The sequence below is a fragment of the Triplophysa dalaica genome, chromosome 7 (assembly GCF_015846415.1).
Source record: "Triplophysa dalaica isolate WHDGS20190420 chromosome 7, ASM1584641v1, whole genome shotgun sequence".
Taxonomy (NCBI): domain Eukaryota; kingdom Metazoa; phylum Chordata; class Actinopteri; order Cypriniformes; family Nemacheilidae; genus Triplophysa; species Triplophysa dalaica.
This window is the reverse complement of record NC_079548.1, coordinates 1,145,181-1,168,971: the sequence shown is the minus strand read 5'-3', so window position 1 is coordinate 1,168,971 and position 23,791 is coordinate 1,145,181. Positions and strand designations below refer to the sequence as shown.

General features: G+C 39.6%; 1 protein-coding gene across 4 annotated transcripts; it reads left to right on the top strand.

Annotated features, from left to right (window-relative positions):
- Positions 1-460: 460 nt before the first annotated feature.
- Positions 461-23,717, top strand: gucy2ca (guanylate cyclase 2Ca). Of its 4 annotated transcripts, none has more exons than XM_056752283.1 (28): positions 461-732; positions 7,540-7,706; positions 9,447-9,559; positions 9,686-9,753; positions 11,038-11,256; positions 11,391-11,509; positions 12,488-12,584; positions 12,655-12,769; positions 15,274-15,412; positions 15,498-15,583; positions 15,708-15,819; positions 16,774-16,855; positions 16,935-17,037; positions 17,124-17,186; positions 17,265-17,336; positions 17,482-17,586; positions 17,670-17,756; positions 18,679-18,811; positions 18,933-19,070; positions 19,210-19,298; positions 19,396-19,487; positions 19,557-19,715; positions 19,792-19,984; positions 20,067-20,241; positions 20,390-20,488; positions 20,694-20,788; positions 21,174-21,250; positions 21,338-23,717. In XM_056752283.1, the coding sequence occupies exons 3-28, from the start codon at positions 9,461-9,463 to the stop codon at positions 21,510-21,512; spliced, it is 2,991 nt and encodes a 996-aa protein (XP_056608261.1). In that variant the 5' UTR covers positions 461-732; positions 7,540-7,706; positions 9,447-9,460; the 3' UTR covers positions 21,513-23,717. The 4 variants fall into 4 exon arrangements, with proteins under 4 accessions (XP_056608261.1, XP_056608259.1, XP_056608260.1 ...); XM_056752281.1 differs by lacking the exon at positions 461-732 and having other exon boundaries at positions 7,343-7,706; positions 21,338-21,537; positions 21,831-23,717; XM_056752282.1 differs by lacking the exon at positions 461-732 and having other exon boundaries at positions 7,343-7,706; positions 9,691-9,753; positions 11,042-11,256.
- The last annotated feature ends 74 nt before the right edge of the window (positions 23,718-23,791 follow it).

Genomic DNA, 23,791 nt, shown 5'->3' with positions numbered 1-23,791 from the left:
CTTTCTCTCTCTCTCTCTCTCTCTCACTCTTTCTTTCTCTCTCTCGCTCTCTCACTCTTTCTTTCTCTTTCTCTCTCTCTCTCTCTCACTCTTTCTTTCTCTTTCTCTCTCTCTCTCTCTCTCACTCTTTCTCTCTCTCTCTCTCTCTCTCTCTCTCTCTCTCTCTCTCTCTCTCTCTCTCTCACTCTTTCTTTCTCTCTCTCTCTCACTCTTTCTTTCTCTTGTCTCTCTCTCTCTCTCTCTCTCTCACTCTTTCTTTCTCTCTCTCTCTCTCACTCTTTCTTTCTTTCTTTCTTTCTCTTTCTCTCTCTCTCTCTCACTCTTTCTCTCTCTCTCTCTCTCTCTCACTCTTTCTTTCTCTCTCTCTCTCTCTCTCTCACTCTTTCTTTCTCTTTCTCTCTCTCTCTCTCTCTCTCTCTCACTCTTTCTTTCTCTCTCTCTCTCTCTCTCTCTCTCTCTGTCTGTATTTTCGGTGAGTGTTTTTCGTTTTTGGCCTCGTGGGGGGTGTTCGAGATGGAGCCTCACTCAGGTGAGGGTTACTCCGCTCTCTCGCTCCGTCATGGCGTTAGATGTGTAACGGAATCCGGCGTCTCAGTCGAAGACGTGCTTGTGGCAATAGGCGAACAGGTGGGGTATAGCAACGTTGTCTCGGCCTCACGGATGAACAAGGCTGTAGTGATTTTTCTAAAAGAACGGAACTTTACCAGTCGGTTGATTGAGAGCTGCATTTTGGTAAGTGGCGTTTTTACAGTTGTTTCTCCGCTAGTGGCTCAATCGAGCCGTATAACAATCTCGAATTGTCCCCCTTTTATACCAAATCCTGACATTGAAAGGGAATTGTTGAGATTTGGGAAAATCGCTAGTGGAATCAAAATGGTTCCACTAGGATGTAAAAGCGAGTCATTGAAACATGTTACGTCTTTTAGACGTCAAGTGTTTATGTTTTTGGATTCAGCGGTTCTTGACATCTCCTTCCGAGTTAGGCACGAGGGCAAGTCCTACATGCTTTATGCAAGTACTGGAAGTTTAAAATGTTTTGAATGTGGTGAAATAGGTCACAAGAAAAATGCGTGCCCTCATAAAACGAACACTGAGAATAACGAGTTGAATAATGAAACGGCGGGACCGAGTGGTTTAAATGAAATGGTAAGACCGGGCAAGACAAAAGAGAGTGATGCCATGAAAAGAAAGAGTTCAGAGAAAACTGAAAGGAAGGGAGATAAAACAGAAAACAAACAATCACAGAAGAATCAGGATAAAATTGAAAAAGAAATAAATGTTGAAAAGAGTGATTCTGTTTGCGAGAACGTTAAGAAAAATAAGGTGAACGGGTTTCAAAGTGAAGATGAAACTGGAAACAGTGATGAACATAATGCTAAGGCTGTTGATAGAGATGATGATGATGATGATGAGGAGGAGATAGCTGATGATAATGAAAGTCTTTCAGGAATGTCTGACATATTTTCTCAGAGTGGTGATGATCAGTTATATACAGTGAAAGAAATTAATGAGTTCCTTGATAAAACGTTTGGAAAAACTTACAACATTCAGATGTTTTTTCCTGATGTTGAAAGATTCTTGAGGTCGGCAGTAAAAGTACAAAGGAGTGTAGGATTGGATGAACTGAGCCGGAGGAAAACATTTAGACTGAGAAAAATCGTGACGAATATACGAAAAGAATGGAGAATAGCTAAAAAGTAATTTAATGATCATGTCACAAAGGGTGTTTTTTCCTTTCCTGGTCTTTTTCTACTGTCTTGTCTTTCTATTTTTTTACTTCTTATGGAGAGCATAAATATGGGGACAATAAACATTAATGGGGGAAGAAATTACAGAAAAAGGGCTGCCTTGTATGAATTAATAAAAAATAAACATTTGGACATTACCTTTTTACAGGAAACCCATAGTGATTTAAGCAATGAAATAGAATGGAAAATGTGGTGGGAGGGGAAGATTTTTCTAAGTCATGGCTCCAATTTAAGTGGAGGTGTTGCAATTCTTTTTTCCCAAAAGCTCAATATGACTAGTATATCCTCCTATGAGATAGTTAAAGGTAGAATTTTGGTTGTAAAAGCAGAGGTAATGGGGTTTATTATTATTTTTATTAATATCTACTCGCCAAACAATGGAGCAAAAAGAGCTGATGTTTTTAAAAAATTATCTAGTGCTCTAAAAAATAATGATGATGATGTATGTATAGTTCTTGGGGGAGACTGGAATTGTACTTTAGATTTCACATTAGACCGAAATAGCGACGAACCACATCCCCAGTCTGCTAATTTGTTAAGCAGCATTATAAAGAATTTTGACTTGTTTGATGTTTGGAGGGTAAAACACCCAACAGTGAAGCAATATACATGGGTTAAAGCTTCTCATGACCATATAAGTGCTGCAAGGTTGGATAGGATCTATATAAGTAAAACATTTTCTAATAGAGCTTTAAAAGCCAATATTTGTCCAAATGGTTTTTCTGATCATCATTTGTGTATGATAGAAATGAGTTTAAAAAAGTCACAGCACTGTAGCTATTACTGGCATTTTAATCAAAAATTATTACATGACTCTGTTTTTTGCGACAAGTTTGGGCTATTTTGGTCTAGATGGCAAGATAAAAAAAAGAATATGAAGATTTAGTGCAATGGTGGGATGTTGGAAAAGCACAAATAAGAATCTTTTGTCAGAATTACACAGCTATCTCAAATAGACTCTTAAAGGACACAATTAAAACACTTGAGAGAGAAATCACTGAAATTGAAGGAGGAATCATTGAAGAAAATTCAGAAGAAGTGGAAAAATTAAAGGGGAAAAAGACTGTGCTGGCGTCTCTGTTCAATGAAAGAGCAAAAGGAGCTCTGATAAGAGCCCGTTTTTCTTCAATACGAGAAGTAGATGCGCCAAGTTCATACTTCTTCAATTTGGAGAAGAAAAAAAAAAGGTGGAAGAAAACTAATGGTACATTTGAAACTACCAGATGGGACTTTAATAACCAATCCGAAAGAAATGAGAAACCATGCAAAAGACTTCTACACTGATCTATTCAAAGCAAGAGACTGTGATACTAATTGTATGGACGACCTGCTTAGAGATTTGCCAAAGCTCACAGACGAGCAGAGAAAATGGCTTGATGCCGATATTCAAGTAGATGAAATATCAGAGGCTGTCAAAAAACTCTCTAACGGTCGGTCTCCTGGCATTGATGGACTTCCGTCTGAGTTTTATAAACAATTCTGGACTCTTTTAAAAGAAGACTTACTTGAGGTTTTTAGATTTTCTCATAAAAAAACAGGAACTGCCAACAAGTTGAAGAAGAGCAGTTTTATCTTTATTACCAAAAAAAGGTGATCTTGGCCTGCTAAAGAACTGGAGACCTGTAGCCTTACTTTGTACTGATTATAAAATCCTTGCAAAATGTCTTTCAAATAGATTAAACAAATGTTTGGAATATGTTATCAATGAATTTCAAACGTATTGTTTACCGGAAAGAACTATAATGGATAATCTTTTTCTTGTGCGTGATGTAATGGATCTGGCAAATGCCAGTAATGAGGATGTAGGTTTTCTGTCCATTGATCAAGAGAAAGCATTTGATAAAGTTGATCACTCCTATTTATTTAAAACCCTGAATGCATTTGGTATTGGTGAGATTTTTATTTCTTGGATAAAACTGCTGTACACGGGAGCTTCTGCATTGCTAAAGGTTGGAGGGGGGCTAAGCTATCCAGTGTCAGTTCATAGAGGCATGAGGCAAGGCTGTCCTTTATCAGGACAGTTATACGTGTTGGCCATGGAACCTTTATTATATAAACTGAAAGAGAAATTGCAGGGGTTTAAGATAGATGGCTGTGAAAATAGACCAATTATTTTTTCTGCCTATGCTGATGATATAACTGTTTTTATAAGAAGTGAGATAGATGTTCTGAGTTTAACAAAGGTTTTAAACACTGATGAAAAAGCTTCGTCAGCCAGAGTGAATTGGGAAAAGAGCGAGGGATACTTGTCAGGAGATTGGCAGGGAAAGCCCCCTCCTGTTCTTCCAGGGGGACTTAAATGGGGCAGAGAAGGTCTGAAGATGTTGGGAGTGTATTCACGAACAAAGAAATTTAGGGAAAAAAATTGGGAGGGTATGGTGGAGAAAATGAGTGATCGGTTGTCTGAATGGTCGTGGGTGCTACCTCAGTTATCTTACAGGGGCAGGGTGTTGGTCACAAACAATCTGGCTGCTTCTGCGTTATGGCACAAAATGAATGTTATGGACCCACCAGAAAGTGTTGTTAAAGAGTTACAAAGGAAGTTAATTGACTTTTTCTGGGATGGACAGCATTGGAAAAAATCTGCTGTAATTTTTTTACCCATTCAAGAGGGAGGACAAGGCCTGATAGACATTGAGAACAGGATAAAGACGTTCAGGCTTCAAGCAGCTCAAAGACTGTTGTATGTGGAACCATGCTGGGCTGATGCAGCTTGTGCGGTGTTGAAAAAAATGAACAATTTTAAGTATGATACACAATTATTTTTAATTAAACTTACTAACATGGATTTGAGGTTTTTTTCCCCTTTCTACAAAACTGTTTTGAGAGCATGGACCTGTTTTTTCAAAGTCAAGAGAGATCTTTTAAACATTGGACTTTGGATGGAGAATGAACCTATTTTTAATAATCCGATGGTACAAGTACAGGCACTTGAGTCCAGGAGCATAAAGAACGCAATGGCGACAGCAGGCTGCACAAGAATCGGGTACTTAAAGAATGGTGCAAACTGGAAAAGTCCAGAAGAAATGTGCAACATAACAGGTGTCAAGTCTATAAGGATTATGAAGGGAATAATGGATGGAATTGTCTCAGCTCTACCTTCTGCCTTTGGACAAAGCCCGGAGGAGGAGGAAGTTCCTGAACCAAACGGAGAGAGACACTTTCCCTTAGTGGAAATTTCAGCAGCGATTGATGAGGAGCCAGTGGAAGGATCCATTCTAAAATTCAGGACTCCTGTGCTTGATGTTTTTGAGACTGCTTCAAAAAAGGCACTCTATAATATTTGTGTGAAAGTGTCACACTATAACGCACTAAAAGACTGCAAAGAGACAAAATGGTCAGAATTGTTTGGGCCAGATTCATCCCCTAGTGGCTGTTGGAGGTCCCTGTATAAACTCCCTATTGAGAAACGCACTGCGGATCTCCAGTGGAGAATTATATATTGGGCAATAGCTACAAACAGAGACTTGGCACACATTGACCCCACCGTAGGGAAAGAATGTCTTTTTTGTGGTAATGATGAGTCAATAGATCATTTGTTTTTAAATTGCTCAAGGTTAAGAGGATTGTTTCAGATCTTGGAAGAGTGTGTTAGGAATTTGGGGGCAGTGTTTGAACTTTTCATCTTTGGGCCAAAATATGTGGTATCTGACGGAAAAAAAATCTCGCTAATTAATTTTGTAATAGGAGGGGCCAAAATGGCAATATGGCTAACACGGAAAAGGAAATTAAAGGGAGAAGGGGAAGTAGGTCCTGAGGTGGTCTATAACGCCCTTACAGCAAATAGAATCAAAGCAGAATTTGCATTTTTTAAACTGACAAATAACTTGAATGGATTTAAAGAAATTTGGGCTCTGAATGATGTGTTGTGCACAGTGAATGATGAAAATGAATTGTTTTTAAATTAAAAATGAGGTTCTGTGACAGTAAAACGTGTTTAAATTAAGAATGTAATTAAAGTTATTGTATGGGGATATATGTAAAAAAAAAAATCCCCCTTTTTTTATTCAAGTGTGAAGGAATGTTGACTACAATGTTTTTTTTTAAATAAAAGTCTGTTAAAGGTCTCTCTCTCTCTCTCTCTCTCTCTCAAGATTCAAGATTCAGATTCAAATGAGCTTTATTGGCATGATAAAAGAAAATTTACATTGCCAAAGCACAAGATTAAATATAAACATGCAGAATAATACAGATTAAGATAAAAAATAAGATAGAATAAAATTAAAAGTCTATAAGTAAAAATATATATATATATACATCTCTCTCTTTCTTTCTTTCTTTCTTTCTTTCTTTCTCTCTCTCTCTCTCTCTCTCTCTCTCTCTCTCTCCCTCTCACACTCTTTCTCTCTCTCTCTCTCTTTTCTAGGTATATACAGCCAGTATTTTAAACACTACTAATAATGTATTGTATACTGAGATTTTTTTTATAAAAGAGGTCAGTTTGTTAAAGATGGGCTCTTACAGGTTTAAACATATAATTGTGTCATTTGACGTGAGATTTAGGAGTCATTAAACCTGTGATCTGTGATCTGATTGGCTCTGTGCATCACATCATCATCCTCCTCTTCTCCAAGTCAACACTGTGCCTGAAGACACTGACGTTTTATGAGTTTTTATCTGTTTTTATAACACACAATTTATCTGACAGACCTTCAGCAGTTTTACAGCCTCACGCGACCTTTGGCCCTTCTGTGCTCTTCTAGAACGTTTATGGGATGTATACTTCAGTATACTTGAAGGGTAGGAGATGTAAACAACAGATTTACTTGATGAAGTGTTTACTAGTGACTGCTAGTTTAGTAGTCTTTATTCTGTACTAATTATACTTTAAATACTTTAAACTCAACTTAATATACTTATAGTTCACTATTTATGTGTTGTTTTGCACATTTATTAGACCAATGTGTTTCTGTGTTTATATTTCAGTTTTATTTACTGTAAACCATTCCACAACCAAGCTGAACACGTTATAAACTTGAACATCTATGTTTATTAGACAGTCTGTTAAACTATGCACTATTAATATACCTTAAAATATATTTCCCCTCTGTCAAATAATAGGATATAAGGATGTATATATTAAATTGTTTTCCCGTTCTTCTTGTAAATTTGTTGTCTTTTCCTGTAATTTTATAGTTTTTGACCGTGTATCAAAAATAACCTGTAAAAAAATAAATTTGTGGTCATTTTCTGTAATTTTACATATTTTTTTTTGTTCAAAAATCTGCTCCTTTTTATTTGACGTGGAAGATTAAAAAACAAAACAAATTTAAATATGTTTAAAACAGCATCCGTAAAAAAGTATTTCTTAAACTACACAATCAAAAGAATAAACACGAGTACAAGTCAAGTACACTTACTTCGTTAGACTTTTATAAATGACAAGTATGGAGACTTGTCTTTATAACTGTCATTTGAAGTGTATTTGACCAGAATAAAGTGAGGTGTGATGAGAAGAGGAGTGTGTTTGATCAGGTGAAACAGGTGAAATGATCAGACTGATGTTGTTTCTTCTGTGTTGGTTGTTCATTAACGCACACACAGAGACACACCTGACCGCACGTTTCCTCTTCACGTTTCTGTGAACACACACACTTCCACTTCACTTAAAGTGGAGTAGAACGTGATATCATCACATCATGTTCTGTGTGATGTGAAATGTGTTTTTGGAAGGCAGATTGTGCTCTCTGAAGGTTTCAGATTGACATTTATGGAGCTCAGGAATGACTGTGTGTTTGTAAGAACAGTCGACGGCAGTGGACGTGATGTTGACTTTCTTCTTCTTCTTCAGCTCAGCGCTGGGTGTCTACGGCTTTGATGTTTTAGACTGCAGAAACTCTTCCGTCACGTTAAACGTGGTTCTTCTAGAGGATGAAGGTTCACCCTGGAGTCTGAAGTTTGTTCAAGACGTGGTGTATCAGGCCGTGCGGGTGGAAAACCAGAAAAACCAGGATGCAGGTGAGTCACTGGCTCATATAACATTTTTTAATGTTTAAGTTATAAAATGATTGAGTTTTCTAAGAAAGTTTTAACAATGAAGTGTAACTGTGTCCTTGAGGAAAACAACACTTTCCAGGAAAATGTTTTCGACAGAAAATGTTCTCGAAGTTCAAGCAATTCACTTAATAAGACAAAAACATTATTCAATTATTTTCTGTGATTTTTCTGATGAACATTTATGAAATAAACATATATATTTAACAAATTTTAAGCATGTTTCCCATAACCATTTAAATAAAAAGAGTTTAAATATGATATCAAATAGATTATAATTTCAATGCACTTTGATCAATATATCTTCATTAATACTCATAATTTATATTATTCTTACATAAATAAATACCACCAGTGTAAAAAAGGCTAAATTAACACTCACAGTGTATATGAAGAGTTTGGTTCCAAGATGAGAACTCCGTTTGTAAAAAATCTACATTTACATTTAGACATTTGGCAGACGCTTTTATCCAAAGCGACTTACATTGCTTTATCCTATACATTTTACATAGGTATTTGCAATCCCCTGGGATTGAACCCACAACCTTGCGTTATTAACGCAATGCTCTTACCACTGAGCTACAGGAAAGCTAAAATCATCTAAAATCATATGTTTATTGTGTTAGTTGGCTGTATTTGTTTAGTTATTATGTCTTAAATCAAAGCAACTGCAGTTTTATTGATATTGGAACGCACAATACATTTTTTATCTCATTTTGGAACCAAACTCTTCATATATAATCCACACTCTCATAATCTGGATTATATATACACTGTGAGAGTTAATGTGACCTTTATTAACACTTAAAGGATTTTAATGCATTTCACTGAGGCAAAGTTCTTTGTCTCCACGTTGTGCATTAAATTCCTTTAATGCATGTCTAATCGTGGATTATCCCTTATTTATTTGGTATAAATCAACGCAAAATCATTTGCTGATGTTTATTTTCACCATATTGGAATATTTTACATGAGAGCCAATGTTATACATTTATAGTTGTTCATTTGAAATAAAAAAACTAAGCACACTGAAGTTTATATTTGACTTGAGTGAAATGTCCAATAACTGTCATGTACACTGTCACTAGTCAAGCAAAAACAGCTATTAAAGCAGGATTATATATGTGTGTGTGTGTTTCTATACAGTATAAACTGTACACTATAGATTTATATTAGGGCCGTTAAAGGAGTAGTCCAGAATAAAAGTTTGTGTTTACATAATGTCTGTGTTCTGTGCATTTTCATTTTGTAAACAGATTCATATACATGTATTTATATTTTCCGATAATTTAAATCATATATAAATGTTTATTCAGTATATTTTTACTAAATTAATATGCACAGGACCCAGACAACAGTTATGTAAATATAAACTTTTATTCTGGAGGCATCTTTTTTGTGTAAAGATGAAGACTTGTGAATGTTAAACATTATTTTATACTTAATGTAAATTTACAGTAAGTTACTGACAAACTGCTGCTAGTCATTTTAAAGGGACAGTTCACCCAAAAATGAAATTTCTGTCATCATTTACTCACCCTCAGGTTGTTCCAAACCTGTGTACGTACATGAACAAAGAAACGTACACAGGTTTGGAACAACCTGAGGGTGAGTAAATGATGACAGATTTTTATTTCCATTATTGATTGAAGCGTTCCTTTAACACTGTATGTGTGTTGATATGGCATGTTGTTTTATCTGAAGGTTTGGACTTCAGGATGAAGGTTCTCTTCAGTGGTTTCAACACCACACATTACCGGCGGCGCGGCTGCGGCAGCAGCACATGTGAAGCTGCAGAGATTCTCAAATCCCTGCATGTGAGTTCTGCTCGGTCCGTCTGAAGGACGTTTGAAGGAGATTTCACTGCTAAAGTCCTGCGGCTGTGTTTCCTGTGAGGTGATGTGATGTTAATGGATGATGTTAATGGATGTTTTGTCCTTCAGAACAGCAGCGAGCTCGGCTGTGTCATGCTCGGCCCGTCCTGCACATATGCCACTTTCCAGCTGGTGGAGTAAGTCACATATTATACACGTGTGTGTTTCTTTAATTATTAACATCTGTTACAGCTTTGAAAAAGAGTTATTGCCACAAAGGCAAACATCTCATGTTTTGTTTGTTTTATGAAAACATGATACGAGTTTGTGTCCGTGTCTGTAGCTCAATTCTAAAATAACAGCAACCTGAAGGTGGTGGGTTTGATCCCGGAAACACACGCGCACACACACACATGGCTATCATGGGAGAATTCTGCTTGGTTTTGTTCACTAAACATCATTACAGCACATCACATTAGTTTACTGTCACTTTCTTTATGACAGAGTTTGAGTTCATTTGATGGATTAAAATAAGAGGAACTTCTGTTTGAATCATGATGTCACTTCCTCAAATATGATGTGATTACAAATCGAGGTTAATTCACATTGATGAGGTCACATGATGGTTTTCCCAAAAGATTCTTAACTCGATTTAATGGTTAACGGCCGTTGTAAAGCAGCCGAACATTAAACACAACTTAGAACTGACTGAATTAAAAACAGAAAAATGATGAAATACATAGAATACATTGTACTATTGCAAATGCTTCAATAAGATGAACATTGACTAAACTATGATTGTACTTGTATACTTATTGTTGTCTGTCAAGTTTTCAATGCTTCTAAAGATGAATCAGTTAATATAAATGTAATATAAAGATGAATGTAATCACAATTTAAAGGTGCAGTTTGTAAAATTTTTGCAGTCAAATTTCTAAAAACTATTAAGTTAATGTTATATATTTTGTTTACATGATTACTTACAATATCTCAAATGTTTCCAACTACTTGTAAATAGTGATACACTCTCCATTCTAAACAGAGACACGTGCCCGTGCAGTCGCCTGTCAATGGCGTCATATCCACGTTCCCCTTCGTTACCGCCTTTACTGATGTAGAAACCGCATGACAACAGTGTTGTGGACAAATAAGGAAGTAGAACCTAGCGTCTAGCAAGCCACTAGCTTGTTTCGAGCAGTCCCTTGTTTATGGACCACAATTATACACAACATTTATAAAACTTTATTGTTTTACCTCATCCGCTGACATGATTTCTCATTCCCGGCTGATTGATGGCCATCAGCGGTGGAGTGAAGACTACATATCCCATCATTCCACGCTCCTTCAGGCGTCATCAAGCTACGCAACTGTTGTTGTTTTGATTGTGTGCTTTCTAGCGGCGGTCTTTAAAAACTGCCCCTTTAATCTTATAAATGCAGTGTAAATCCTTAAAATGTTGAAACGATGTTGTCATGTGTCAGTCAGGAGGTTGGTCTGACTCTGACCGTGCCCATCATCTCAGCGGGGAGTTTTGGTTTGTCATGTGACCATAAAGAGAAACTCACCCGTCTGCTGCTGCCGGCTCGCAAGATCTCAGACTTCTTCGTTCACTTCTGGAACGTGTCATTCTCTAACCTGAAGCCAGAGTGGAAAACAGCCTACATATATAAACAAGTCAACAACACAGAGGAGTGCTTCTGGTACGCACACACACACGCACACACACACACACACACACACATACACACGCACACACACACACGCACACACACGCACGCAAGATGTGTGACTGTTTCTCTGTCTCTCTCTCCGTCTGTCTGTCTGTCTGTCTCAGGTATGTCAATGCTCTTGAGGCCCCGTCTGCTCTGTTTGCCAGGAACATTTCCAGAGTCATGCTGAGGAGTAATGATGAGGTCAAAAAAGCGCTTCACAGTTCAGACCGACACAGTAACAGTAAGTGTGTGTATGCGTGCATGTTGATGCCAACATACTGTCAAATGAACACTTATTTCACCAGAATCTTTACGACACATTTCTCAATACTTAAAGTGATCACGGTCTGAACAGTTGGTGGTCCTGAACATCGGTCTGTGGCCCCCCATTGATTTCTATTGTATGGGCACAAAGCACATTCAAGTGACCCTTACGGCACATTTCATCTGGCTTACGTCTATTTGAAGTCTGCATTTACATCTGCAATACATCATTTGCCCATCTGAAATACGTCTCGGAGACGAATGGAAAACATCTGCTTAACATCTTAGAATGAGCAGTTTTAAATCTTTTCCAAATCATACACATCTTATATGACATCTGACAGCAGATATCTCAGAGATGTATTGCAGATGAGCAAACTATGTCTTGCACATGTAAATGCAGACGTCAGATAGACGTAAACCAGATGTATGTGTGATAGAGGAATGGGTACCACTTGTTTGATACATTTACCTAATTTTTTTGAAATATTTTTTTTTGTGTTCTGCGGAAGAAACAAATTTACATAGTTTTGAAATGACAGCACATGTACGTCTGTAATACGTCTGCTAGAGATCTGGAAAACATCTGCCGTGTAAAAGATTCTGCTAAACATCTTAGAAAGAGCAGTTTTACATCTTTTCTAAATCATAATCATCTTATAGACGTCTATATGACATCTGACAGCAGACAACAAACCTTGCTGGTGTTCTTGATTTGAGCCGTGAATGAAGTGTTTTGGTAGTTTTACTGTATTTTGAATGTGAAATGAACTGCTGGGACAAGTTGAATGTTGGTTGGGAAAACTGTGTGAAGAAGAGTTTAGCAAAAGTCATCTAAGTATTTAGAAATGTGTTCTTTGGCGAGTGTAAAGGAAACTTAAATGTTTACCACTGTAAACATGTTATTGCTGTTTCCAGACAAAGCCGATGTGTGATTCTGTGTGTGTTTGTGCAGTTTTTGTTCTGTGTGGAACACCTGACGACGTTTTGGCTATAAAGAACAGCAGTCGGGTTCCTCCAGACGTGGTGTTTGTCCTCATTGACATGTACAAGTAAGTGCATGATTCTGATGGTCATGAGAGATGTGCAGCGCATCGCTCAGACTGGTGTTGTGTGTTTCAGTCAGGGATATCACGTCAACATCTCCAGCTATGAGCACATGAGAGACGTGTTAGTCATCACCATGCACAGCTTCAGGAACTACTCCAGTGACAACTTCTCACATTTAAACGCCACGGTACTGAACGCATTCACTCCACGCTCTGACCTGACCTCATTACATGACTTATACACAATAAACACTATATAAGTCAGACCTTAGGAACTACATACAGGTCACATTCATACATAATAAACATTAGATTTCCATCATGTTTTAATCTTCATATATGTTACTTTACTTAATTAAATATGTTGTGAGCTTCATATACTTTGTTTGTCCATATATGTAACGTCAGATACATATTGTCAGAGACATAAGGGCATTTTCAGCGTTATGGACGTGACATTTTGCATTATGGACGTATCATAAAAATGCTCAGAGAATGAATTTGTTACGATTATATTGAACCATCTGTTTATGTTTGACTAAACCCTTGTTAAAAGAATCTAAACATAGAAAATTTGTTCATAGACTGACATCTTTCAATTTTTAAAAAGGGAAATAAACATAATAAATCATTATGTGAATGTGACAAAAAATGACGTGTTTTTTTGTGAGAAGATAAACTTATAGGATTTCTGTGAAATAAAATGCATAATACTGAAGCAATAATTACGGTGGCCGCTAGATGTCACTGCGCTGCAACAGAAGAAAACACATGCACACACAAAAAACACAAGCAAATGCAGAAAGCTTCTTCATTAGTTTGGCGACACATGCCCTGCAAATACTCTCAACACAAACAAACACAGAAACGCGCTGCAAGCTGCACAGACGACAACGGAAGTGTTTCCGGGGGACCGCAGAAAACTGATGCACCTGATTGGGACGCGCTTCACTTTGACTGTTCAAATTCGTTAGTGGAGTTGTCAGGCACATTGAAGGTAATTGCTTTATAACTTTATTTTAACTTTCTTAACGTACGTCCCCAGGATATTATTAGCCTGTTGATTTGAACAGTTTAACAAAAACTATGAGAAGTAGTAGCTGCTCGACTTACTTAAACAAGTATCACTATAAAAAAGTTTAAAGGTTTAAAAAAAATGATTAAAAACTTGTCAACTTATTCTAGTCGACATAGTCAATGTGGCTGACAACTCCACTAACGAATTTGAACAGTCAAAATGAAGCGCGACCCAATCAGGTGCATCAGTTTTTTGTGTCCCCCGGAAACACTTCCGTTGTCGTCCGTGCAGCTTGCAGCGCGTTTCTGTGTTTGTTTGTGTTGCGAGTATATGCAGGGCATGTGTCGCCAAACTGATGAAGATGTTTTCTGCATTTGCTTGTGTTTTTTTGTGTTTGCATGTGTTTTCTTCTGTTGCAGCGCAGTGACACCTAGCGGCAACCGTGAATAATACCCAATGAATGGAGAAGTGATGCCTCTTTGTAGAACATCAAATAGTTTCTTTATATTCATTTTCGTGTGTCCATTTATGAAGAATATGTAGCGTTATGGATGTGACAATCCTGAAAATGGCTCTAACCTGACTATGAAAAATCATGAACTAAAAATAAAACAAACGCTTTACAAATTTGAAGAGAGATCTCACATGGATATGTGAACCACCAAATGTTAAAATCTGTGCTGTTACCGTAGTAAAAAACGTTGGTAAAAACTTTTTGTAAAAAGACATTTTCATGGAATTGCCCATAACATATATTATACACATTAACTAAAGACACATGTAGATTTAAAAGATACAAAAGCACAATTTAAGGTGCACACATGTACAGTAAGTGCGTGAGTACAGTAAGTACTGTCAAATTATAAACATGTATTTAAATAAACAATGTGTAGCAAATGCATATACATTGATTGTTATATTTTTATTTAATGTAAATGAATCCCATCAATCAAAAAATCATATGCGAAAATGCGAACTAACGGCTGGTAAGTTACTCAGAAAAAGTTACTAAAAAGTAATGAATTACTAGTAACTAATGACATATTCAATAGTGTAAGTAGATTACTGTACAAATGATTCTCTCCAAAAAGTATTAAATCACTTATTACTTTCTATATCCTATATCAACATTGATTGGTAAAGTGATTCAAGCACAGACATGTAACGACCCCTTAATACATTAACTGACTTAAGTGTTACAAACGTGAGAAAGATACATTAATGCATGCATGTTAAAGTTAGACTTTTTAATGTCAATTCCCCTATTGTATACATTACACAGTATTTAGTTTAATTACATTAGAAGTTACTGTAATTCAATTACAGAACAAACAAGAGTAATCCCTTACTTTACTTTTTCAAGAAAAAGTAATTCAATTACAGTAACTAATTACTTATTAACACCCAACACTGGAAATAACTGTATATTGCATAAGTAGTCAACAGAGTTACTTATTACAATGAAAAATAAAGTTTAACCTATGTCATTTAATGTTGACCTGGGTTAAATGTTCTTCTCTTTTACATGTATGTTTTGAAATGTCAAGTCTCAGTCAAGAGTTGTAAACGTACGTTTGTAAAGATGTGTTTCTGAGCGGTGTTCTGTGGTCCGCTGCTGTTATTTGGTCACATGAGATGTAAGTGATGTGCGTCAGTTACATTATCGTCCTGCAGGCACTCAATGATTATGTGGTGGGTTACCATGACGCCGTTGTTCTCTTTGGTCAAGTGATGAGAGAGAATCTACTGGCCATAAAAAACCAATCGTCCAGCAGCATCATTGACAATCCCTTCAGGAGCACAAGCTTTCAGGGTATCCGTCTCTCTCCAACACTCCATCATAAACACAATAAACACACTGATGTGCTCGAGGGCTGACATGTGTGTGTGTGTTTCAGGTGTAGGTGGACACTATAAAATAGATGCGAGTGGTGACAGAGATCTCAATCTGTCTGTGGTTTACACAACAGGCTCAAACTATCAGGTGAGACCTCTCGTGTTTGTCACATGTCTGAACTTTCCTTCTTCAATCTGTGCACTGTGTTGAATCAAGTTCCACCCTACAAAACCAAGTGTGTTATGAATGTAACTCTTGTGTTTGTCTTCAGTATAAGACTCTGTTTGTGTTTGACACGTCTGTGAACCAAACCGAGAGGAATCACAGTAATCCTGACCTGCCGTGGGCCGGATCACGTCTGCCCAGCGACAAACCTTCTCACGGTATTCAATAACACACGCACACTTTCTGCACAAAACCCTCATTTCATTGGCCGAAGTCACATCCTTCCTCTTTGACTTGTTGAATAATAAATGATGGGACACTATAAGTATCATTACATACAGGGCCTGGTCTGGGGGGAGGTTTTTCTCGGGCCTCTCCCAAAATATTCAGCTGACAATTAAGATAATTAAAACTAAAAAACATACTTTTTATTTGACAACATCTATTATACCACGGTCTGTTTAAATAACGATTCTGATTGGCTGGAAGATGACTATTAAATACTGCGTCCGCCATGTTTTATGGTCATGTGACCCGTTTGGTCTTTGACCTATGATGTATTAACAACAACCTTCACGTGAGTGTTGATAAAAAGACATAATTTAGTCACAAGAAATTCATTTATTGGCACTTATATTAAAAACAGATCTCCGCCTTAAAGTTTTCCGCTACATTAATTTGATTTACATTTGAAATGTGAATGTTGCTCAGCTCCCGTGGCATCAAGCCGTCTAATTTACTAAGATTATGAGGGCACACAAATTTTATAAGGAGAATGACCCTCATTGATAAACTATTTACAAAATGTGAATTTTCATGTTTACTTTCACTGGGACTTTAATGCAGGTGTAGTTCAAGTCAGTTTAAAATGAACTGAGAAAAATAACTCACCTGTCTGATCACACATGACACTGTTAACATCATTACAGCTCTAACTTGACAAATGACTAGTTTTTAAGCGGGATAAATCACAACTAGCTTTGTATAAATGGATTTTAATGCACTTTGTGGAGGCCGTGAACCCAAGCAACTGACAGATAATTACATAAACAATGACAAAAGTGATGCATGCAATGAACTCTGATCATAGTTCTGCCCGACTAGAATATGTCATCGCAAACACGTGTCTTGTTAAATATTAAAGCATGTGATGCTCATCTGTGTGCTTTCAGGTATGGAGGTTCAGAACATCATCATGATCGTTCTCGGCCTCAGTGTCGTCATGGCGACCGCTATGGCTTTCATACTCTACAGGTTCAGTGATAATATACATATTTGAAGAGAGTGATTGACAGGTGAGATGCGCTGAGAGTCACTCTTGTGTGTTTGTCAGACAGAACAGACGAGTGCGTTACAACCAGAAGAAATGGTCACACATCAATCCTGCGCTCATCACACCGCTGGACAACAAACAGAGAAACAACATCAGTCTCAGAGTACAGCTCTCTCTCTCACTCTCTCTTTATCTCTCTCTCTCACCAAACACACACTGACTGAGAGAGAGTGTGTGTGTGTGTTACAGATCGATGAAGATAAGAAGGGTGACAACATCATCCAGATACACAAAGGCCGTTACGACAAAAAGGTGCTGTTGGGTGTGTGTTGTTTGTGAGACACACATAAGACATCGATAAAGTTGTGTGTGTGTGTTGTCTCTGTGCAGCCGGTGATTCTGAAGGAACTGAAGAACACAGATGGGAATTTCTCTGAGGATCAGCGCATTGAGCTCAACTCTGTAAAATCTGCGATGACTCTTTAGTGTGTCCTCAGACTCAAAAGCATGTGTTGAGCTGTAGTTCAGTCACTCAAACAAGACGCTTCACTTCTTCCTTTGATTCAGACATCATATTTATGTGACCGTGTTCTTGTCTTGCTCTCAGTTGCTGCGCATCGATTATTATAACCTGACCAAGTTCTACGGGACGGTGAAGTTCGACAGCGGCGTGTTCGGAGTGTTTGAGTTTTGTGACAGAGGATCGCTCAGGGTCTGTCACATTCTTCAGAATAACACAAACATAACACACATCAAGCCTTCATACAACACAAACATCTGACTGTGTGTTCACAGTTTGTGCTGGACGACAAGATCTCATATCCAGACGAGAGCTTCATGGATCTGGAGTTTAAGATCTCAGTCATGTACGACATCGCAAAGGTCTGTGTGAGCATCTGAATGTCACGTGACTAAAGCGGCAAACACGTCTCATTACATCTGCTTGTTGGAAAAAGTGTATCAAGAGTATGAAGTATCAGCAATATCTGTCTCGCATCGTAGGGAAGAACCCAGATGCAGGCAGCGGTACGGGGTAATAGACAAGACTTTAATAAATACAAACAAAAACCCACGATGGGTGGAAATCCAGAATATGCTACATGTACAAAACGAGTAAAACCGAACATCTCAAGAGCGAGACAACACCGGACAGGCGCATGAAATAAAACTAAATAACAATCAATAAACAAAACTAGACAAGGAACATGGTAACAAGAACACGATATACATGGGCACCATACAAAACAAACGAGCACAGGACAATAGACTCGAGGGTGTTTTATAGGGAGACCAACACAGGATACAGGGGACAGGTGTCGGGAATGAAACACTGATGGAGAACTAAACGAGGAATGAGAGGGCGGGAACAGAGACGAGACTGGAGAGAGGGTATGGAAAGCCATAATGGTCCAAAACGCCTCTCTCCACAGTAAACAGGCAATCCTCCCATGATTCTGCCACAAGACCAGGAAAGACTTGAAATGATGAGGCAGAATCATGACACATATCTAGGGATTTTTAAGGTAATCCGCTAACAGCTAGCTGTTTCCATTTTATTTTAATATTCAAAAGTCCACGAGAAGAAGAAAGAAAATACTTTTATGTGTCATATTGTTTATGTAATGGGCTTGATTCTGATCATCTTTGGCAGCTCGAGTAAAATGTCTCTATACGTATTGAAGCGAATACAAAAGATTTAAACTGAATGCAATGAGACTTGTTTTCCGGTTTCGTCGTGTGACGTTTGGGATTAAGAGTACTGTAGTCCTCACAGTGTGTCTCTGTGTCGTTGTTGTGATATCAGGGCATGTCGTACCTTCACTCCAGTAATGTTGCTGTTCACGGCAGACTGAAATCCACAAACTGTGTGGTGGACAATCGCATGGTGGTGAAAATCACAGACTTTGGCTGTAACACCATCCTCACGCCTGGGAAAGGTTCATCTCCCGGCCTTCAGCGCACAAACACACAACACAGTTTAACTAGAGAAGAAAAAACAGAACTAAACCATTCAATGAATCAATCACCACTCTCTCTCTCTCTCTCTCTCTCTCTCAGATCTGTGGACGGCCCCTGAGCACATGAGGGTTCAGAGTATCTCTCAGAAGGGAGACGTGTATAGTTTTGCCATCATCGCTCAGGAGATCATCTTCAGGAAAAGCACATTTTACACCAGCGACTGCTCAGATACGGCAGGTACAACCTCACTCACTCACTCACTCACTTCGCTCTCTCGTTTTTCACTGGCTCTCTCCCTCACTTTTCCCCCTCAATCTCTCTCGCTCGCTCACCTTCTTTCTCTCTCTCTCTCTCTCTCTCTCTCTCACTCTTCTAGAGAAGCTCTGTTGTGTTCAGTACCCGAGAGGACCCAATGTGTTCAGACCGGATCTCAGTTTTGAGTGTGTTGGAGAGACAGAAGCTGAGGTATAGAGACACTCTCGTCCAAATGAGTGACATCACAGGAAAACACACACGTTCTGATGAACTCACAATGAGTGTGTGTGTGTGTGTGTGTGTGTAGCTGTTTGTCCTGATCAAGAGCTGTTGGGAGGAGGATCCAGAGAAGCGACCAGACTTCAAGAGGATTGAAGGAGCTCTGGGGAAGATCTTCAGGTGTGTGTCTGTGTGTGTGTGTGTCTTTCTGTGTGTGACGTTCAGCTGACGTTGTTTTGTGTGTTGCAGCAATCTTCACAATCAGGCCAACGCCAGCTACATGGACAATCTGATCCGCAGACTGCAGATGTATTCCAGAAACCTGGAGTACCTGGTGGAGGAGAGAACGTCTCTGTATAAAGCTGAGAGAGACCGAGCTGACCAACTCAACCGCATGCTGCTGCCCGGGTCAGACACACACACACACGTTCATGTCTGTGTGTATTTGTGTTGTGTGTGTGTAATGAAAGAGTTTCTCTCACAGGCCGGTGGTTCGCTCTCTGAAGGAGACGGGTCGTGTGGAGCCTGAGCTCTTTGATGAGGTCACTATATACTTCAGTGACATCGTGTGCTTCACGACTCTCTGTCATCACAGCACACCCATGGAGGTGGTGGACATGCTCAACGACATCTACAAGAACTTTGACAGCATTCTGGATCATCACGACGTCTACAAGGTGTGTGTGTGTGTGTCGTCTTCTCGTGTCTGGAGTATAATGTGAAGGTAATAGATTAGTAATGTCAGCGCTGATGTCTCAGGTGGAGACGATCGGAGACGCTTACATGGTTGCGTCTGGACTGCCCAAGCGGAACGGGAACAGACACGCCGTAGACGTCTGTCTCATGGCTCTGGACATTCTGGAGTTCATGGGAACGTTTGCACTAAGACATCTGCCGGGAATCCCGCTGTGGATCCGGATCGGAATACATTCAGGTACACGATTCTATAATCAAACGCTGAACTCTTTTGGGCACTTTTTACATTTTTAAACTAGAAAACTAGCATTTATTATCTGTTCATAGGGACTGAAACATCCCCACAAAGTCACAAATGAGTAACATTACTGTCTATGATGATGTAGGTCCGTGCGCTGCAGGTGTTGTGGGGAATAAGATGCCGCGATACTGTCTGTTCGGAGATACTGTGAACACCGCATCACGCATGGAGTCTACAGGACACCGTAAGACATGCAACACACACACACACACACACACACACGCACACACACACACTAACACACACACGCACACACACACTAACAGTAACACACACACACACACACACACACACACACACACACACACTAACACACGCACACACACACACACACACACACACACACATACGCACACACTGATACAGTCATGTGACTGATGTGTTTGTAGCTCTCAGGATTCATGTGAGCGAGTCGACCATTGAGATCCTTCAGAGAACAGAGTGTCAGTTTGAGTATGAACGCAGAGGAGAAACTCACCTGAAGGTCAGAGCACCTACACACTACACACTACATTATACACTATACTACACTACACTACACTACATACACTATACTGTACACTCTTTTACACATACATGCTGTTGTATTTGATATATTCTGGATTCATACATCAGTTCATGGTGTTCAGTGCATCTAGTTCACTGTAAAAATATTTCAACAATTTCAGCTGCCTTCAAATTTTAAGTTAAATAAAATAAAATAAATCGAGTTGTACAACTCAAGTCACTTCAATATCATTTAGGTTCAATTGACTCATGAGAAGTTAAACTTTTAACGTTTTTAAGTTGCTTTTTTACAGTGTATGTCTGCTGAAATATAATGAATACAATGTTGGGTCACACAGAGCTTTACACTGAGTGTGTTTTAGGGTAAAGGAAAGGAGGTCACCTATTGGTTAACTGGAGTTATAGGACAGAAATACAACCTGCCAACTCCACCTACAGCGTAAGAGGAACAACACTCACACAATTAATACACCAAACAAACACACACTGACACACACACACTCACTGTGTCCCTCTTTCTCTTCAGAGAGAATTTCCAGCGTTTGCAGCAGGATCTGTCCGAGCGCATCATATCAACACTGGCCACACGAGGAAATGAGCGCAGAAAAACTCTCTCCACACGACACCGCAGAACACACACACACACTGAACACAACCAGCTCGAATACCTGCACCTCACAGACCCAAACACACACCTGTGACACACACCTGAGAGACACACACACATGAAGACAACCAGCTCGAATACCTGCACCTCACAGACCCAAACACACACCTGTGACACACACCTGACAGACACTCACACACACACACACACACACACACACACACACACACACACACTGAAGACAACCAGCTCGAATGCCTGCACCTCACAGACCCAAACACACACCTGTGACACACACCTGAGAGACACACACACATGAAGACAACCAGCCCGAACACCTGCACCTCACAGACCCAAACACACACCTGTGACACACACCTGACAGACACTCACACACACACACACACACACACACTGAAGACAACCAGCCCGAACACCTGCACCTCACAGACCCAAACACACACCTGTGACACACACCTGACAGACACTCACACACACACACACACACACACACTGAAGACAACCAGCCCGAACACCTGCACCTCACAGACCCAAACACACACCTGTGACACACACCTGACAGACACTCACACACACACTGAAGACAACCAGCATGAATACCTGCACCTCACAGACCCAAACACACACCTGTGACACACACACACACACACACACACTGAAGACAACCAGCCCGAACACCTGCACCTCACAGACCCAAACACACACCTGTGACACACACACACACACACACACACACTGAACACAACCAGCTCGAATACCTGCACCTCACAGACCCAAACACACACCTGTGACACACACCTGAGAGACACACACACACACACACACACTGAAGACAACCAGCCCGAACACCTGCACCTCACAGACCCAAACACACACCTGTGACACACACCTGAGAGACACACACACACACACACACACTGAAGACAACCAGCCCGAACACCTGCACCTCACAGACCCAAACACACACCTGTGACACACACACACACACACACTGAAGACAACCAGCCCGAACACCTGCACCTCACAGACCCAAACACACACCTGTGACACACACCTGAGAGACACACACACACACACACACACTGAAGACAACCAGCCCGAACACCTGCACCTCACAGACCCAAACACACACCTGTGACACACACCTGACAGACACTCACACACACACACACACACACACACTGAAGACAACCAGCCCGAACACCTGCACCTCACAGACCCAAACACACACCTGTGACACACACCTGACAGACACTCTCACACACACACACACACACACACTGAAGACAACCAGCCCGAACACCTGCACCTCACAGACCCAAACACACACCTGTGACACACACACACACACACACACACTGAAGACAACCAGCCTGAATACCTGCACCTCACAGACCCAAACACACACCTGTGACACACACCTGACAGACACTCTCACACACACACACACACACACACACACTGAAGACAACCAGCCCGAACACCTGCACCTCACAGACCCAAACACACACCTGTGACACACACACACACACACACACTGAAGACAACCAGCCTGAATACCTGCACCTCACAGACCCAAACACACACCTGTGACACACACCTGACAGACACTCTCACACACACACACACACACACACACTGAAGACAACCAGCCCGAACACCTGCACCTCACAGACCCAAACACACACCTGTGACACACACACACACACACACTGAAGACAACCAGCCTGAATACCTGCACCTCACAGACCCAAACACACACCTGACTGACCGAAACACACACCTGTAACACACACCTGACAGACACACACATACACCTGACTGAACCATACACACACACTTGTAACACACCCGACAGACACCTACACACACCTGTGTGTTTTTTTTTAACCGAATGAATTGATGTTTATTATGTTTGTGTGTTCTACTGTACGTTTGTTTTGTTGTTTATTCTTTGATCAAACATCATTGAATCATTGATTTGTTTTACTGTAGATGTTGTGTAGCATGTGTTTATACAGTTATATGTGTGATCAGAACTCATTATTCCACTTATGTAGATAGAAAATAAACAAGCTTTATTTTCTTATAAAATGATTCATTTACTAAACTGACTAATAAACAAAGACATTAAATAATGATAAATATGACACTTTATTAAACACAATAAGATCTGTCTGAGATCATAACATTTATAAACAGCGTCTGTTGTGTTAGACTCAATGTTACTGTATTTCTCATTAAATGATTGAAGCGCTCATCTCTTCATGAAAACAGCCGACATCCTTTTGGTCAATTCTTCTGTTTGAAATGTGTATTTACACTGTACATGTGTTTTTGTCACAAGCTGAT

Excerpts from the sequence above, each read along its gene's own strand:
- gucy2ca (XM_056752281.1), top strand. The coding sequence starts at position 7,514 with ATGTTGACTTTCTTCTTCTTCTTCAGCTCAGCGCTGGGTGTCTACGGC. Across the intron at positions 7,707-9,446 it reads CCAGAAAAACCAGGATGCAG|GTTTGGACTTCAGGATGAAG; the intron begins GTGAGTCACTGG and ends TTTTATCTGAAG. Across the intron at positions 17,757-18,678 it reads TCATGTACGACATCGCAAAG|GGCATGTCGTACCTTCACTC; the intron begins GTCTGTGTGAGC and ends TTGTGATATCAG.